Source organism: Telopea speciosissima, chromosome 7 (assembly GCF_018873765.1).
Source record: "Telopea speciosissima isolate NSW1024214 ecotype Mountain lineage chromosome 7, Tspe_v1, whole genome shotgun sequence".
NCBI classification, from domain to species: domain Eukaryota; kingdom Viridiplantae; phylum Streptophyta; class Magnoliopsida; order Proteales; family Proteaceae; genus Telopea; species Telopea speciosissima.
The window spans coordinates 27,324,034-27,343,090 of NC_057922.1; the positions used below are offsets into that span (position 1 = coordinate 27,324,034).

Sequence of the window (19,057 nt, forward strand, 5' to 3'; positions counted from 1 at the left end):
GAGATGTGGTGGGGTGGTTACCTGCAGGGGTGAGGAACCTGATTCGTAACCAACCATTTGGTTTTAAGTTTATTGCAAGGTGATTACAGCAAGAGAAGAAAAAAAGGTACATCCATTTTTTTCTTTTCTTTTCTTGAATTTCAAACACGGGCTAATGGATGAATGTTGAAACAGGGAGCTCCAATATCAATCTTGTAGCCGATTTAAGTATTTGCATTGATAATGAAAGAGAAACAAAAATATCCATCATTTTTAAGGTTTAAAAAACGAAATAGGCAAGATGTAGGAAATAGGAAGTGAAGAGAGTGCCTCCTTAGCTCTCTTCTCCATCACCAGTTACGATTCTCAACCTTTTGCCACCTTCATCCATTCTTCTTTACAGTAGTCATAGATGAAAGAACACAGCTCAATCAGTCACCAGAGCGAGCACTGCAAATGGAGCTCCTACAAACAAACACCAACGTGTGTACTGTAAGCCCAAACAATTTTCTTTTCTTTTCTTTTCTCTATCCGACCAAACATTTAGAAAAGATTTTTTTTTTCCTTTTCTTTTCTATCCAAGATACATTTTTTTTTCTTTTCTTTTCTATCTATTTCTTGACAAACAAACACAGCCTTAGTTTCCAGTAGCGTGCGTATTAATACCATTTAAAAAATAATTGAATCCCAATATCAATGTGACTGTCTGAGAACGTCACGAGTTGTCTCTAAACGCATCTGCCATGTCAAATGGGGCTGAAATTTCATGTGAACTTGTAGATCCCAAGATCCCCTAACATGCATATCAAGTTTCAACCAAGTTGGAATTGGCTAAGTGGCAAAACGATGTGTTGAAAAATTCAATATTTGGGGAGGATGCATGCCAATACATAGAGAATATATGATTGAATCTGAGTTTACTATAGACCAATCCAGACTACTCTGAGATATCCAATGGTCAAAATTGTGCCATATCAGCCTTCCGCAGAGCAAAACTAGGGGTACCCATCTATATAACCTGTCCAAAAAAAAAAAATGTATTTCCATTTGTTAATGAATGTTCTTGGTGCTTTAGGCTCTCTGATAGATATCACCTGGCTGAGTCGGCTTGAAAACCAAACAAGAGGGGTTTAGGAGCTACAAGAGTTTGCCAAACAGGTGAAGAAGGCGATTTTAAGTCTTCCCTAAACTTTGCAGGTTATAAAACCTTAATATGGAGACAAAAGCAAGTTTGAATGTGCAGAGACACGACTTGAGACTTGAGAGGGAGAGATAAATGCAGAAGTCAAAGAGAGAGCAGAGGGGGGGGTGGAGAGACAAAGAGAGAGAGAGAGAGAGAGAAAGCCCAGTCTTCTTTGTGATTGATTTGGGGGTGGGGTGTTCAAAGTGTTGATCGGCTTCCTCTCAATGTGACATTGTATTATGTACCACCTGACTACTTACATCCAATTTATAAATGGATATATGAGATTCTAACATTGTTATAGCACAAAAATGTACAACTTGTTTGGACTATTACTTAAACCATTTTTTTCTTTTCTTTTCTGGTTTTTTTTTTTTAAATCATCAAGCAAACATTGTATTTCTTTTGTGCATGGAGCAGGCAATGTTTCTTCATCTTCCATAATTCAATTGCAATCTTTTTTTTCTCTTATGTCTTCTACCGAAGAAAAACAAGGAAAAGTAATTTAGTACCACCTTACCCCCATGAAATAAAAAATCACGTCTATGTTGATGCCCCTGCACTAGAGCAAGGGCCACATGACCAGACTTGAAGACTGTTTAGTTGTTGCATGAGACAACCATTCTTCTTTTGCTCAATGATAATTGTATGTTCTTCAACATATCTTCTTTGATATCTTAGTAGTGTGGGATTGATTAAACTTTTCATATTCAGCACACATGTTATTAATCCCAATATCATCACCCAAGTTGTTTCATCACTAGAACATAGAAGTTTTGATCTTATGAGCAACATCCCCTTATGACAATATTTGAATTGTTGGAATGGAGAAGGAAGAAAAATCAAGAGAGAGAGAGAGATTGCAACTTTCCCATGGACAGTGCAAGAGTCATACCAATTTTGGTGGTACTTTGAAGGAGGTGGGTGGAGAAGACATCTAACCAACAGGAAAACCTGAATTGCAGAGGTTATCTGATAACTGTCCAACTTTTTCTCTCTAAACACTTCACTTTACCCCTCCAAACAAACAGGGCTTAAAGTAGCCATAGTTCTTCCATCCTCAAGACCTGCTCTAGACCAACATTCAAATTCTGCTACATGGTAGAATGAGTAGCGTTGACATTTTGTGAATAGATAGACCCCAAGGTCTCTTGTTGCTCTTACACAAAGTTTACGAAATGGGAAAATTAAGAATTATAAATTTAGAACCGCGAGAGTCTGAGAGGATGCATGGACACAAATTTGAGGGTATATAATTAAGTCTTGATGGAAACTGACATTTGACCAATCCAGATCATTAGCTAGATATCCATATGGTAAAAGATTGTGGCCTCTCTTCCATATGTCAAAAACTTAGGTGTTGATCTACAAATACCCTCTCGACTTGCCTATCTCAAAGATGAGCAACTATGTTAGCGAAAAAGTTTGGTAAAATGCAGTTCAAAAGTGAAATTATACACCCTCTCACATATCATTGTTCATGTGAGGGCTGATTTATCATAAATTTCCCTTCCCTTTTTGTCAGATTCCAAAGATTTTTTAGTATGCCGGCCAAAGATGGGACATGGTGGTCTAAAGACTCTGGACTAATCCATCGATCTAGAAGCATTGTAAGTCCCCTATTAAACAAAGTTCCCAAAGTGCCCCTCCTCTCTTAGCATATTGCCATAATTACTTTCCCTTTTTTATTATGTAGGCCGGAGAACCTCTCCTATTATATTATTATTACTACTATTTAAAATATAGTAATAAAAAGGCCAAATGTTCTCTGTGTTGGAGGCGTAGGCTGCGCCCAGACACATGGTGGTTGGTGAAATGACCACCCTGCCCCCCTGAATGGCAGGCCCAAGTATCTGGGCGCAAGCTAGGCTGCGGCACAGAGAACATCAGTCCTAATAAATATTATCAATTTACATTTGACAACACATCCATGTTTATTAGTATTAACATATGCAGTATACACATAAGGTTGGGACGGTCCTGGCTGGGCTGAGCTCAGCCCAGACCCGAACCGGTCCAACCCTATGTTTAGAAATCCCAGCCTTGTCTTGTCCCACGGGCTGAAAACCCATCTCAGACCCAATTTGGCTCAACATGGGCTTCGTGTGGGCCTAGACTCACAAGGCCAAACTTGCACGCTTATTGTCAGCTAGTTGTCATATTTTTCATGATATAAGTTTGTTGTTATTTGAACTTTGTCAAACTATTGTACATATCATCATTTAGTCATTTGTTAATTTTTTTTTTGTCCATTTTGACATACAAATGAAAATAAAAATTTGTTTGAAAATGTCATATTTGTCTTTGAAGCATTTGAACAATTTAAAGATAAATTCGAAAAGCTTTGTATAAGGTGTACATTCAATCAAAATCCTGAAACTTGCCATGTAGAAAGGAGAAGACGTAGGGAATACAAATAGTAAATATCCGAATAAACATTCAAATCAACAAGGAAATGGTCTTTAGTGATCTCATTTGGCAAGGAACCAACTAATTTCCATTATGCAAAACTACTTATAATTTCGTACAATCTAGTTAATCTGGTATCGATCTTACGATAGAATGATGATTTTCTTGTTCATTTACATAATTAAAGAACATATATTTAGGCATGAAGAAGCCCACAAAGCATTGAATTATTTTTTATTTTTTATTTATTTTTTTTGGGTTCCATGAGAGACATGAAAAAGTTTTTTATTCTCAACACCACATTAAAAGGGAAGAATTAGTTAAGGAATATGTACAATCATGGATATATCCATTAAGGGAATTAATGAACTATAGTGATATAACTAATTTTTCATGACCCCACTTGGTTCCATGGTGCAATATTAATAATTTTAGTATAAAATGTGTTAGAATATTAATAGTTATATGATGTAAGAAAATAAAGCAAGGAAGCAAACATTTCTTGCCTTGCTAGGAATCCAAACTTCTCCATTGATTTTGAAAAACGGCAAAGAGTCTTTCGTGTGGAAAGTAAGATTTTGAAAGAGGAAGCAAAACATGCTTGTTTCTAGCAGCCTCATTTTGTCATGTCACATATTAGTTGGATCAATTAATTAATACTGTTAGATGCATGGGAAGATCACACCATATATGGGTTTTTCATACTAAAATTTGGGGTCTCACCTACTCCAATCATATGACAGATCTTGTAGTGTATTTTTTTCCTCATATTTTTAATATTAATTCAAAATTTTCAGAGATTTTTTTTTTACATGTACTTTTATAGATGCCAGACTTTATTTGGACTTATATAAAAAAAGCATGTACTCAGTGCACAAAGATCCTGCCACTGTGGATCTGGGAAGGGTCATAATATATGTAGTCTTACCCCTGCTTTTATAGAGAGATTGTTTCTATACTCGAATTTGTAACCATACGGTTACAATGGAGCAACCTTACTAATGCACAAAGGCTTGCCCTCTAACATCCAATGGAAGAAGAGTCAAACCAACGACCTCTCCCTTGGATTTAGACCAGCACCCTATTGCATTGGCAGCCACCGCCACCACGTCAAGAGGAAGCAATTCTTGATGCTTTTGTTTTTAACATAATATTACTTGTCAATGGTAATAAAAAAAATTACAAAATAGAGGGTGACTATCTACCCAACTAATTAAAAATGTGGAAACCAATTAAAGAAAATTGATACATTAAGAAAGATTAATCTCGAAGCAAAAACTCTAGTCCCAACCATACGTCTCATCAGGCAAATTGGCATTCCAAAATAGAATGGGTTGATTGATTCCTATTGACCCACAAACGGTCGGGGGATCGAAGACAGAATGAAAGATATCCAGCCAGTATCACTCTTATCACGTTTTCTTGCAACTAATCTCCAATCTTGGTTTTAGCACCATTACTAATTTTTCTTCACATTAAACCTTGCTTAATTAACTTAATTTAATATGGTGTTGAGAATAAAAAAAATTTATTTTTCCACTGAAGCCTAATTAATGACTTCGATTCCATTTTTCGATATCCATTTTCATAGACTAGCTCCATCATCTTTTTTATTTTTTCTATTGAATATTGAATTTGTTTGATAGGGTTTTCAAGTGTGTTTTGTTTTTTTTAATGAAAGTAATCACACAAACCACATATCAATCCCAAAATGTTAACCGATTTTTAAGACTGTAGAATGGCAGATATACACAACACACATTACACGCACACATCTAAACCCACGCACCCAACACACGCAACACAGTTTTTTTTGATGAAAGTATAATCACACAAACCACACACCAATCTCAAAAGATTTTGAGTTGGGATAAGAATGAAAGATGGATTTGAGTTCTCCATATTTTTTTTGTCATGTGCACATGTTTAGAGGGTCCACAGCAACACCCCCTAGGAGATGGATACTAGAATCTTGTGCGTGAAGAGTTTCTAATGATGTGAGGTCTCTCTCAAGAAATAAGGAACCCAATTAAAATTTTTATCCCAATTAAATGAGATCAGTTATATGGAACGTTGCCCTCTAATCAATTCTATTAATTCAAGGTCATGCTTGATACAAGGCTTAAGTTATTCATGTCTTTCCTCACCATTTCTCTTAACATCATTTTAGATCTATCACTGGCCCTTTAGTTCTTTCAATTTGAATTAAATCACTCTTTTGTGTCAGAGCATCTAAAGATCTCTGTTGAACATGAACATACTACTTCAAATAACTTTGTCATAGCTTATCATGTATCAGAGCTATTCCCAAATCAGCTCTCTAATATGATTAATTCTTACTTTATACTTCTTGGTTTTGTCACTCATCCATCTCAATATTCTCATTTCGGTTACACTGAGTTTATCTATATGATGCTTCTTAACTGTCCAAATTCTGCACCATACATCATAGCCGGTCGTATGACTATCATATAAAATTTTCCTTTAAGTTTTAAAAGAAATACGTCACTCACACAACGCTCCGAGTGTACATCTCCACTTTCTCCATCCTATTTTAGTTCTATGTGATACATCATTTCCTATTTCACCATTTTTTTATTTATGATTAGCTTAGATACCTATTTTATATATATATTCTTCTATACCCTCTCACAAGGGGTTATGAAATGACCAAGCGCCCCCGTGCATTGTCCCATTGGTTGGGGTGCTAGTGCAGGCTACACACAACCTGGCATCAATTCTCAGCCCTATATAGGAGGGGGATTGCTACCAAAATGCATGGCCCTACACTAACATATACACGTTACTTTTTCCATTGAGGGTAAACACTATCATTTCAGATATGTTTTTCAAATAATATACATGACAATGACATAATAATAAGTCACTGTCAAATTATTTTTGAAACCCTTTATACTCTTAATTTAAAGAACTTTTGAAAATAAGACAAAGGGCAATCAAGAGACGATGTCAATTTCTAAATACCATGATTGGAAAACTAGGTTTTTTTTACTTAACTCGTCCTTTTCACTACATGGTGACTCAAACAAGTCAAACCTGATGAGGGCAATGCATTTCTTTAATATCTTTCTTCTTCTCCTTTTCCGAGTGAGGAGGGACTAAGCCTATAATTGTTTCACAAATGAGAAGAAAAAAGAGAGGCTAATATTGAAGAAAACGAACAAAAATTCTAAGGTTTTTTTAGTTGTATAACGTACTTATGACCAATGAATACTATAGTTCCAATAAATAAAAAAATCTCGGTGATTTTCACATGACTCGAGCTAAAAACACTGAGTCAATGAATTCTTGAACTGACTCGGACCTACTTTGGCCATATTTTTAAACCTAGTGAGTCTTCATGACTCCGAACCAAGTTTCATGAATTTTTTACTTGATTCGAGTGACCCGCTTGAGTTAAAACCTTGTTTTCCAACTGAAAATATGAAATCAACCTAGAATACAATCAAAAAATGCATACCAAACCCAGCCTAAACAGTCCCTTAGGTAAATGAATTGAATTTTTCTATCCAAAAAAAAAAGTTGATTTGAATTTGATGCTAAAAGTTAACACGTGGTTGATCTAAGTGATTCCCTTAATATTTGTGATTATAACTAATGTGATTACAGTTAGATTTTTCTCATTGTTTGACATCTATAATCACTGTCTACAAGCTGGATGTGCTGGACATCCAACCAATGCATGTGTCACCACGTTTTCTCATTTGTTTTTTTTATTTTTTAAAGATATTATTAGTTTACCATTTCGTGGAAGTTCCGGACCACTCAGAGTCACCGAATCACCGATCACCGTCCAAACGAATCAAATTTAAAATCTTCAAAAGTCAACTTAAGACGACACCTGGAAAGAATACGTCAACAACTTCGCTCCACGATGAAGCATTAGATCTATTAATTCTTTTTCCTAAACTATATTTTTCACCAGAAACCATTAACCTCAAAACACTATTAACCGGTCAATTTGCGGTCCAACCGGTATTGATCTGATATATCTATTGGTTAGATCCCAAACCCAACTGTGTACCACCTATTATTTAAGGATCATTGGTTTTTTTTTTGGGGGGGGGGGGGGAGGGGGGGTGGGGGGAAGACTTAAGGACCATTAGATTCAATGTAATTTCTCTATCTTTATAAAAAAAAAATGGCTTAATCCATCAATTAAGAACCTTAAGAATTGATAATTCTCTTGGTCTTGGCTACGAAGATCAATTATATATAGTCAATTTTGGTCTCTAGGAAGCGCTTTTTGGTGTGGTGGTGGCTGTCAGTACAACAAAGCGCTGGCTTAAGTCCTCGAGAGAGGTGTTGACCAAATTCAACTGATTGACATCCCTAGCTAGCTAGCTATTCCAAATTTGAGATAACCAATATCAACCTATCGATGACTGCCATGCAATTGGACGAATGATCCGAACATGAATACTCTCCAAACTATGAACCATATTATTAGGAGGAAAGTTGGTTGATCAGTTGTGCAACTAAAAGTTTTCATGAACATCAACACAATAGATCATGTATTTGGAATCATTACTCTTACCCCTATTTATCCTGTCTAAAATACCTCAAATTCAGATCTTCCAAAATGCCTAAAACCGAGCCACTATTTCTTGCCCTTATTATTAATATTATGAGTTAGAGACCACTACCTAGTCATGTATCTTCTCCATCAATGTGAGGGTCAATGAGAGCACATACAAGAACATCAACATGGATGAAAATTTTTATTTCATAAGGGGTTTGACAGTAATTTAGCACACTCCTGTGTTTGGGCATAGGATCCACGCAACCAGACATCATTATTTTTCTCATATTATTATTTATGAGAAAGACAGAGCACACTATTATGGTGCCTAGCATGTGTTAAGTGTTATCCCCTCACCTTCCCTTTTAAAAAAGATTCTCTTGCCCTTGTGTTCATCCTTGTGATTGGTGTATGTTGCTAATTTACCAAAAGCTACCAACATATCCAACCCTCTCCCATTATTATTATTTGAAATTTTTTGATTGGCTTTAGGGTTCATTATTCTATTTGGTCATGTAACGCTTGCACCAGCATGAGGGACCAATAAGAGTGCATGCAGTAGCACTTGATTAAATGAAAATTTTCAGTTCATTACGAGGTAGGTAAGGTTATTTCGACGGTCTTGTGTGTAGGCGCAGGAATCACGCGACCAGTTAACGTTACGTATTGTGATACAACCTATGAAGTGTGAAAAGGCGGACAAGAGTCGAACCCGGTTTGACGGTCCTATGAGATACTTTGCTGCAGGTGGAAACACGATTAGGAAAGCCGGGAAGAAATAGAGGGTCATGGATTGACAGGTTGGGTTGATCAAACGGCCAAAATTCATGGAACCCCACATGGGACCCACGCGTGAATACGATCCACATAGAAAGTTTTGCATCTGAAACCGCAGCGCAGACTTTTCCTTTTTAATTTTTAATTTTTTACACTCTTTCCCTGTAAACAAACAAAGAAGACAGAGAGAGAACAGAACAGAAGAGGTACTGAAATCAAAACTGGTGTGTAAATAACCTTTTAGCAGATCTAGTATTAAGACTTTAATGCTGCCCTCTCTCTCTCTCTCTCATCATTAAGGCATTAATCACCGCTTTCCTCTTTCCTAAATGTTAAAAAAGACATACGTATACGTGAGTGATCCCCGCTAAATTTGGTGGGCTGTTTCTACATTTAGCGACACCGAATCCCCCTTCTCCCACATTTCTCTCCTTCACCAGATCTCTCAAAAACCTCACACACAGACTCAAATGCTTCACTGAGAGACACACACAAACACAAACAGAGATAGAGTGGTAGCTTGAATTGCTTCGATTTGCCCATGTCTCCACCACCCAATTACGATTTTCAGGAATGGTGGAACAAGGAGAAAGAGAGGGACCAACTATTATTCTCTAACAAATCTGAAAACCCTAAGTTATCTACTTCGGTGGAGATCGGTAGTCCAATCGTCGTTGCCGATAGTGCTATTGAGAAAGACCGGAGTCGGAATGCTCGCCAGCTCTCTTGGGTTTACCTTCTCAAGTTCCAGCAAGCTTTCAATGCTCTCATCTGGGTTACCAATGGATCCGTCTCTCTCATCCGTACAGCTAACCGGAGAATCGCTTCGTCTTCTCCTTCGAGGACTCAATCTCGGCTTTATCGGATTATTAAGGTGTTCTTGGTTCTTGTTATTTTGTTGCTGGTTTTTGAGCTTTTAGCTTACTTCAAAGGATGGCATTTCAGTCCTCCTTCAATGGCGAAAGCATTGGACTTGGTTGAGCTTGTTTATGCTACTTGGCTCAATATAAGAGTGAATTATCTGGCGCCACCGTTGCAGAGTCTGGCCAATGTTTGTATTGCTCTGTTCTTGATCCAGTCGGTGGATCGGATCGTTTTGGTGCTGGGGTGTATCTGGATCAAGTTTCGTAAGATGAAGCCTATTCCATTGATGGAATTTTCTGGGGACATTGAGAATGAGAATGCTGAGGATTATCCGATGGTGCTGATGCAGATCCCGATGTGCAACGAGAGGGAGGTAAGAAGATGTAGGTCTCTGCTCCCTTGCTGCTCTGATCTGGGCTCATCTGTTTCTAGTTCGTCTAAATTTTTCTTACATTTCTGCGATGCCTTCTAATTCTAATTCAAATTCAATGTTTTAGCTACTTTAATTTTACTTGATTAATTCACGCTAAGTGGATCGGTCAACTGCGGGAGACGAATCAAGCTGGAATCTTGAGTTAACGCTTATGCTCTGATAGACTTGTCATCTAAACTAATAGTCATTTACTTGAATGCTTCAAAAACTTGAGGGAATTTTACGCGACTCTGTATTTGCTGAGGATCTCCTGTTTCATTTTGTGACACGCACTCTATCTAAATTAATGGGATCATTACTCTGGTTTGAATATGCTCTTGTTTTCTTGAGTAATTCTTGATTAGGACAACTGAAACTTCTTCGCTGGTATCAAATTTAACATTTTTAGTGGATCAGCCATTTCCCTGTTGACTCCTTACTAATCGACAAGTTATTGTCCAAACTGTTTTGTACTTTACATAAAGGACTAGGAAGGTCAATGAGTGAACTTGACCTCTCCAACCCCTTCATAGTCAAAAGATTTTTTTCATTTGGTGCTTGTCGGAATCCTTAAGGTGCATGTTGCATATACTTGGATTACCAACCTAAACTTTGGGGATCTTTAAATTGTTTAGGTTTATTACCTGATTTGGCTTTTAAAAACTTATGTATTTGAAAGCATAATAATGCTTCAACATATCCAAGTATACTAAAATTTAATAGAAACTATATCACCTTGACAATTCTTAGTTATCACAACCTTGACAGCTAGGCAAAAATGTGCCGGCATTGATAACCATCTTAAATTCACTGTGCTTTTGTTCGAGTCATGTTAACCTCCCGATGTTTTTATTCAAATAACAACACTTTCTGGTTTGAGGTTTTTTGTGCTACTCAAAGAAAGATATGGTTTGAGGTGTTCCCTTTTTTATTTGAATCTTTGAACCTGTGAAGACCATGAGAGAATGAATCATCCATAATTTGCATTTATGGGCTCAGTACTTCAAGGACTTTACTTCTGTAAACATCTGGTTTCCTATCTGAGATTTGGTTCACTGGGTTATGGTTTGACAATTGGCAAATAAAAACATTAATTACTAAGGTTAGTCTAGCTTCAAAATTCTTGTGTAGGTTTATATCAAATTGTTTTCTCTTGACAAGATTCATCACAAGTGTTTCAAACATCTAACAAGCCTCTTCAGTCAGACCAGGTGGAAATGTTTGTTATATTGCCTTTTCTTTTTGCCTGGCAAAGCCTTATCTATGTATGTTTGAGCTTATCTACTCTGCAGTCTGCACTGGAATGCATATTCTTCAGGGATGCATTTATCTTTCAACAACACTTCTTTTGCTTGATTGAAGGGCGTACATTGTAAAGACTAAAGACCTATTCCCATTTGCATTGCTACAGTGTTATCAGCAGTCAATTGCAGCACTTTGCATACAGGACTGGCCTAGGAACAGAATGCTCATACAAGTCCTAGATGACTCTGATGATCTGGACTGTCAACATCTTATCAAGGGTGAAGTACAGAAGTGGCAACAGAAGGGTGTAAGGATTGTGTATAGACACCGTCTCATCCGCACAGGGTACAAGGCTGGGAACCTCAAATCTGCAATGGGCTGTGACTATGTAAAGGATTATGAGTTTGTGGCAATCTTTGATGCTGATTTTCAACCTGGACCAGATTTCTTGAAGAAAACTGTCCCCCACTTTAAGGTTGGTTTATATTCCATATCCTATTTTCACCCACAAATTTATCAACTAGTGCAATTCAAAAAAACGTCTATAGAATTAGATTAATGCTTTTAGTGTACACAGCTAAAATTAGTGTTCTACCAAAAAAATAAACCTAAAATTAGTTACCCTGTCTTGAAACAAGCAATGTGGAGCTGAACAGATACATTTCATCTGGCTGGACCTGGACCTGGACCATACAATATCAACCTGCTTTGTTCTTTTTGCCATATAAAATTATAGTAATTGTCTAATAAAGGGGTCAAAAACTTAGGTCCAGGCTGGTCAAGAAGAGAACTCAGAGCTGGCTTTGGGCTAGGATGTGATATAAGTATGTTAAGAATTATATAGCTTGGTGGTAGACTTGTATACCGCAGGGGTATACTTGTTCACTCTTATGTTTTTAGTGTTAAGTCATGGGTGCTTTTATTCTAAGGGCATACTGGTAATTATATCAAGTCTTTATATAAATATACACATACTACCAATTGGAGGCTGTCTCTTCTCTCCAATCAGTAGCGTGTCTTGCTGCCTTCTTCACTCTTGTTTCTCTTCTTCTCACTTCTTTCTCTTAAGTTATATCTTGTTGATTGCTGGTTGCTTTAGGTTTAAATCTGTTACAAAATGCATTAAATCCTCATCAATCCAGACTGTCCAACTACTAGACCAACTCTTTGATGTAGTCCTAGGTAGGGCTCCTACTGAAACCCTAGGCTTAGGGTGGCTTCTTCAATTTGAGGAGGCTAGGATCTGCATCACTCTTCTTTCGGGTTCAACCCTATATATACACCATCTAGAGCAATCTTTGATGTTCTTTTCACGAGAATTGGAAAAAGAAAAAATTAAAATGGAGGTGATTATTTAAAAAAAGTTAGTTTGTTAGACCCAACAAAGCCTCATGGCAGCTACTTTTGTTTATCCATATCAATCCTGTTTGGTCATTGAAGTCTAATCGAGCTCTTTTTCTCAATAAAAAGAAAAGAAAAAGGAAAAACAGTAAGTGATCAAGTATCTTTTCACCATTCCCAACAGATGAAAGAGGAGATGCAAAGGGTGACTGTATAGTAATGACAGAGAAAGGACACATGTCATATCTAAAATAATTGATATCCAGGACAAAATCCCATTGAAACATGACACATCATCAAATATTATTGTATTTTACTCATTGCAAGTTCTTCCCAAGAAAATTTCAATAGGCGCATCCTTCCATACGTCTTCTTCCCATCCTCTTCCTCCGGTGCCACCCTTCCAATTGGTTGAGTTGCAGTATGTTTTCTTTTTCTCACTGGTGATTTAGCCTTCGTTGTGCATAGGAAAAAAAAAATCATTTGCATGAATTTTTCTCATTTTCTCTCCTGTCAGTTCTATCCTAGATTCCTAGTCAACAAAACTTTACATTTTTTTCTTTAATCTTTTTTTTTTTTTTTTATCTCCTTATCCATGTCAGCATACCCATCTGCTATAAACGTGTTCCTTGATTGCTGAACATTCCCTCTGATAATTTCATAAAGCAGAGCTTACCGTAATGAAGAGTTACAAGGGCTATACGGCAGATCAAATAGCCCCTAACTAACCAAGCCCATGCAAAAAAAAAAAAAACCAATCATACTCTGGACAGCAAATAACATCTTGTGTACTCAGATACTACATTAGCCCATTAAAACACCCTTTTACAATAAATAACCCAAAATAAAAGATCCCAAAGCCCTTATAAGCCATTGGGGCCTTGAAATTAAGCCTATTAAGGCCCAGTCGAACTGTTCTTCCTGCATCAGCCACTGGCATCCCGACCTCTGTCCTAACATGAGACAGGAAAAGGAGAGGTTATTCGGAGGTGGTGGGGTCACTATCCCAAGCCAAAGGATGTGAATTGTTGCCCCTACCACCCTTAATCTGTGTCACAGGCCCTGATGAGGAATATACTAAAATATGAGCTCCCAATCCATCTTTTATCTCTTTCTCTTCAAACAAAATTGGGCATCCTCTATCCTGCCTAGAATACTTTGCTCACTTTCTTATTTACCTCAGTCTGTTCGACATGTCTTTCTCAATCCTTGAATTTGCAACTTTTGAAGTACCATTATCTTCCACTGAGGTTTGAAGGTCAACAAAACAGGTTTCTCATTTAACCTGATTACAAAATGTTGGATCTATCATTTTGGGGTGTATCATGGTCATAAATCTTCAATACAATCTTCTTTTTCCTATTACTGCATTCTGTATATTTTATCTCTTTGAACCTTTTGATGCTAATCTATCCTTACTCTGGTTGTGAATTTATTCCTTATATTCTTGTCAAGTTGAATCTATGTTACCTGCTAACACACATCATGGAACCTCTTCTGCTATATGCATAATCAAGTCATCCATAACCAGGGGAAATGGATGGGCTTAATGAGAACCCTTGGTGTTGGCATAGAGTATAACATGGTTGAAAACATAGTTCAAAATCTCGCCGAGATCTCGGAAATCTCGGTAAACTCGAGCTAGTCGAGACGAGATAGCATACGAAACCCAAAAATGTCAACTCTCAAAAATCTTGACCGAGATTTTGAATATTTCGAGAAATCTCGACCAAGATTTTGAATATTTTGAGAAATCTCGTAGAAATCTTGAATATTTCGAGAATCTCGACCTCCTCAGTACTCATAGAGTCATAGTATTGTATTGTTGGAACTTGGGAGTTAAGAATTGAGTGTTTTTTTTCTTCAATTTGAACCTCTAAATATGTTTATTAAGCCTAAAACAAGCTTACTTTAAAGTTTTGGAGCCAACTATGGCCATATGGCCACCGAAACATAATTTCGAAACATAAAAAAAAAATGCAGTCTCGCCGAGATCTCTAGGTCTCGGAAGACTCGACCTGGTCGAGACCATAAAATTAGGACCTTGGTTGAAAACATGCTGATCTTCACCCTTTGTTGTCTTCAAGCATGTTACCAGTCTATAATACATGTCCTTAACTTATGTCATATGGATGCCTTTTTTTCTTTTCTGGTCATACTCACTTGTTGGACCTAGACATGTATTGCCCACATTACTTGACAGTTCATGAATTTCTCTTTAAGAAGAGAGGGGAGTGGGGAACATAGTTCTAGTCATGTCTTGCGTGTCTAATTTTTTTGGGTGTTGGAAATCCCATACTCAAATCAGACAACAACACATGTCCATGTCCTTGTTATGAGACTCCTTCCAAACATAACCCACCAACTTCTTTCGTTGTGATCCTTCCATATGCTTTCTCATACATATTCTTTCTTTGAATTAATATTTGAGTTCCCTATTCATCCCCTGAATAAAAATATCTAATGTTGATCTACTGGGAATAATAACAAATTATTTTTCTTTTATTTTGTACCATTGTTCCATTTTCTAGGATTTGCTTAATCACTCCACTTGAAGTTTTGTTCTTTAGTTCATAAACTTGATTTTATAATAATTGGTACAAATCTGTGTCATCTTTGTTCTTGTACATGAAAAAAAACAAACTTTTCCTCTTTGATGGCTGGCTTAACTCCATCTCTCGTGCACTTCCAGATTGGAAGACCATCTGATCCTTTCCTATCTTCATCTTTCTCAAGCTTCTTAACTTAGATTTGATCATGTGGCGCTCTCTTACGTTAGTCATGTTCTGTGTTTCCAGCAATGTTTCATTTTATATGAATCTTTTTTTTTTTTTTTTTTTGAGAAAGAGGCAGTAAATTAGGTGATTTTGTTGTCCTTACTGACTTCAAATTGTTCTTTCTTTCTCTGAAGGGGAATGATGATCTAGCATTAGTCCAGACAAGATGGGCCTTTGTAAACAAGGATGAGAACTTACTTACAAGATTGCAGAACATAAATTTAACGTTCCACTTTGAGGTTGAGCAACAGGTTAATGGTATATTTATCAATTTCTTTGGTTTCAACGGAACTGCTGGTGTATGGAGGATCAAAGCTCTTGAAGAATGTGGTGGTTGGATGGAAAGAACAACTGTAGAGGACATGGATATTGCTGTCCGTGCTCATCTTTGTGGATGGAAGTTCATATATCTAAATGATGTTAAGGTTTGTTTGACTGGTATCCTGTCATCGTCATATTCAAAACATTTGGGATCGTATTCTCAAGATCCTAATAATGTTCATTCTTTTGCATGCAGAGCCTTTGTGAACTCCCGGAGTCCTATGAAGCATACAAGAAACAACAGCACCGCTGGCATTCAGGTCCAATGCAGTTGTTCCGGTTATGCTTCTTCGATATCCTTCGCTCAAAGGTGAGGCGGCTTATATCTTCTTCTTCTTTTAAATTTTAAAACAACGGCAATGTAACTGAGCTCCATTCATTGCTTTAAACTGTCCATCTGCCTTATATCAGAACAGTGGGTTAAAAGGTTCAATGGAGTTTCCTAAGCAAGAAATTATGTCTCAACTATGCTTCCTAGAACAAAATTACCAACTTTTGGAAAAGCATGCTTTCCCTGATTTAGTGAAAACTAAAAAAGCTTAAATTTCTCTGAAGAGATGATATATCTTTTTTACAAATCTCTCTCCCACCTTAACATTTAGAAATTTTATAATTTTTACGAGCAGATACGGAAAAAGTTCTAATCTTCTGATTATTTGTATATTTTCTATTTCATGAATGTGCTTTGAGAATTTGAACAACAAAATCCTGCTGAACGATTATGTTTAGTCTTTTCATTGAATTTCCTTTGCGGGAGAATTGTTTTAGAACTTCTATATTCTGGATCCAACAAACTTGCTGCATTTTCAAGTTACATCTGTTGTCACAACATGGCCAGATGAATGAAGGGAATCCTCCATCTTCCCTCACCCCGTCACCCCCACCCCCTTCCATAAAAACGAAGGAGGCTGCCGTCTGTGTTTCCTTTTTAGTAGTTTACATCTTCTGTTACATTTTTTTGGGGGGGTTGATTGTAGCACGTTCTCTGGTTTATTTCTTCTCTCCTAGTGGGTGCTTTGTCCTGATGTTTGATTCTGTGGCTGATGTTGTTCTCTGGCTTTCCTTTTTCATAATAAATTATGTTTCTGTTACTGGCCCAAAGAGGGGGGGGGGGGGGGTAGTCTTTTACCTAGTGCTGTATTTTGTAATTTCAGTTGCTATTTAGTTCTTTGACTGATTTTTTTTTCTTTCTTCTTTCTTCTTCCAGATCAGTTGGGCAAAGAAAGCGAACTTAATATTGCTTTTCTTCCTCTTGCGGAAGCTCATCCTGCCGTTTTATTCATTCACTCTCTTCTGTATTATTCTCCCATTGACTATGTTCCTGCCAGAAGCTCAGCTACCAGCTTGGGTAGTGTGTTATGTGCCTGGACTCATGTCCATCTTGAGCATTCTTCCAGCTCCGAGATCTTTCCCATTTATTGTTCCTTACCTTCTATTTGAGAACACAATGTCTGTCACAAAATTCAATGCCATGATATCAGGACTGTTCAAATTAGGAAGTTCCTACGAATGGATAGTTACTAAGAAGTTGGGAAGATCATCGGAAGCAGATTTAATTGCCTTCGCTGAAAAGGAATCCGATCCTCAGGTAGAAATTAACAGTTTCCACAGGGCCTCTTCGGATTCAGGCCTCTCAGAATTGAACAAATTAGAGTTGACAAAGAAAACTGGCAAGAATAAGAAGAACCGGTTGTACAGGAAGGAGCTTGCCCTTGCGTTTATTTTATTAACCGCATCTGTGAGAAGCTTGTTATCTGCCCAGGGGATTCACTTCTACTTTCTATTGTTTCAAGGGATCACGTTCCTTGTAGTTGGTCTCGATTTGATTGGAGAGCAGGTCAGTTGACATATCTCACTCTTTCCATAGTGGTGAAAGCTTTTCCAAAGGTTGGCTCATTTATTGGCTACTTGTGGAGACCAAAGATTAGGATGAGAGGTCACATTTTGCGCACCTTCACATCCGTCACCAAAGTTCAATAATCAGAGCCTTTCCTATTCATACATTCTCTGGTAGTTCTTGGCACACAATTGAAGTTCCAAGGTAGTATATCCAGTGTGCAATTGTCTGCTTCTCACATAAACATTCTATTTATTTACTACCAGAGAAACGATTGATATGTTACTTCTTGCCAAGTCAGCCGGCGCTGTTTATTGTAAAAGTATGTTTTAGGTCTCAGCAATTGGGAAGAGGATTTGAAAAATATACAAGAGAGTAGAAGCTTTGTGACCAACCAGTTTGTTTGCTGTAATTTTTCTGTACATTGGTTTTGCCATGTCAACCAAGGCAACATTGGATTATTAAATGTTAAATTTTGGCCATTATTGAATGATTCAATCATATGTATTTTTGGGAATGAATTCATGTTATCAACTCATACCATTTCTTGAAGTTGACAAATTATGTTGCTTCTTGGATTAATGGAAAGAAATTATGCAATAGACAAGGTGAAGTAGTCACTCTTTCTATCTATCGCGTGATATATGAAGCATATAAGGTTGCATTCTTTTAATGCCGAAAAAACGACTGATGAAAATAACTGATTTTTTTAATGGAAAAACTAGCTGCAATTGCCAAAGATCTAGGGCTGGAACTTGTCTATCTGTAGGTTTCAATCCATTAAAAATTGGATTGAAAATAATTGGATGATGGTTCATAGGATTTTAACATGTGTATGAGCCTTGCAAGATCTATAATCTATCCCAGTGTTCGAAGGAGCCTTCAAGAGATTCATTGTTTGTTCAACAAGCACCTCTCGTGAGAAAAGTAATGAAAGCGTAAAGATTTACAGTGGAAAGCTTCATTAAGAACCAAAGACACAAGAGTAGAAGATACGAAATCTTGAAAAAGCAATCATGTTGGAACCAAGTTCCGTAGCATGGGATTTTTACTTAAATTTGTATATTCATTGTAACCCTATGATTGTACATATCTTATGCCTAAAAAGCCACACAAATTTTCTGTTACGGACATTTTTATGTGATGCATTCTTCCTCAATGCCAAAGGGATGTTGCGGGGTCTTGGGAGGGTCATAATCTACGTACCCCTTCTTCCATAGAGAGGCTGTTTACAGACTCAAATCTGTGACCGTTTGATCACAAATCACAATAGAGCAACCTTATCGTTGCACCAAGGGATAAGGTTGATAGAATCCCAAAAATTTAGAATTGAACAATTGTGGGCCTCTTTGGTCTGGCCATGGTCAGG

At 37.2% G+C, this 19,057-nt stretch overlaps 1 protein-coding gene across 2 annotated transcripts; it reads left to right on the top strand.

Annotated features, from left to right (window-relative positions):
* The first annotated feature begins 1,311 nt into the window (after positions 1-1,311).
* Positions 1,312-18,186, top strand: LOC122668914 (probable xyloglucan glycosyltransferase 6). Of its 2 annotated transcripts, XM_043865482.1 has the most exons (6): positions 1,312-1,322; positions 9,407-10,130; positions 11,581-11,887; positions 15,665-15,955; positions 16,048-16,161; positions 17,059-18,186. In XM_043865482.1, exons 2-6 carry the CDS (start codon positions 9,433-9,435, stop codon positions 17,695-17,697), a joined length of 2,049 nt encoding a protein of 682 aa, XP_043721417.1. In that variant the 5' UTR covers positions 1,312-1,322; positions 9,407-9,432; the 3' UTR covers positions 17,698-18,186. The 2 variants fall into 2 exon arrangements, with proteins under 2 accessions (XP_043721417.1, XP_043721416.1); XM_043865481.1 differs by lacking the exon at positions 1,312-1,322 and having other exon boundaries at positions 9,304-10,128; positions 11,579-11,887.
* Positions 18,187-19,057: the final 871 nt, after the last annotated feature.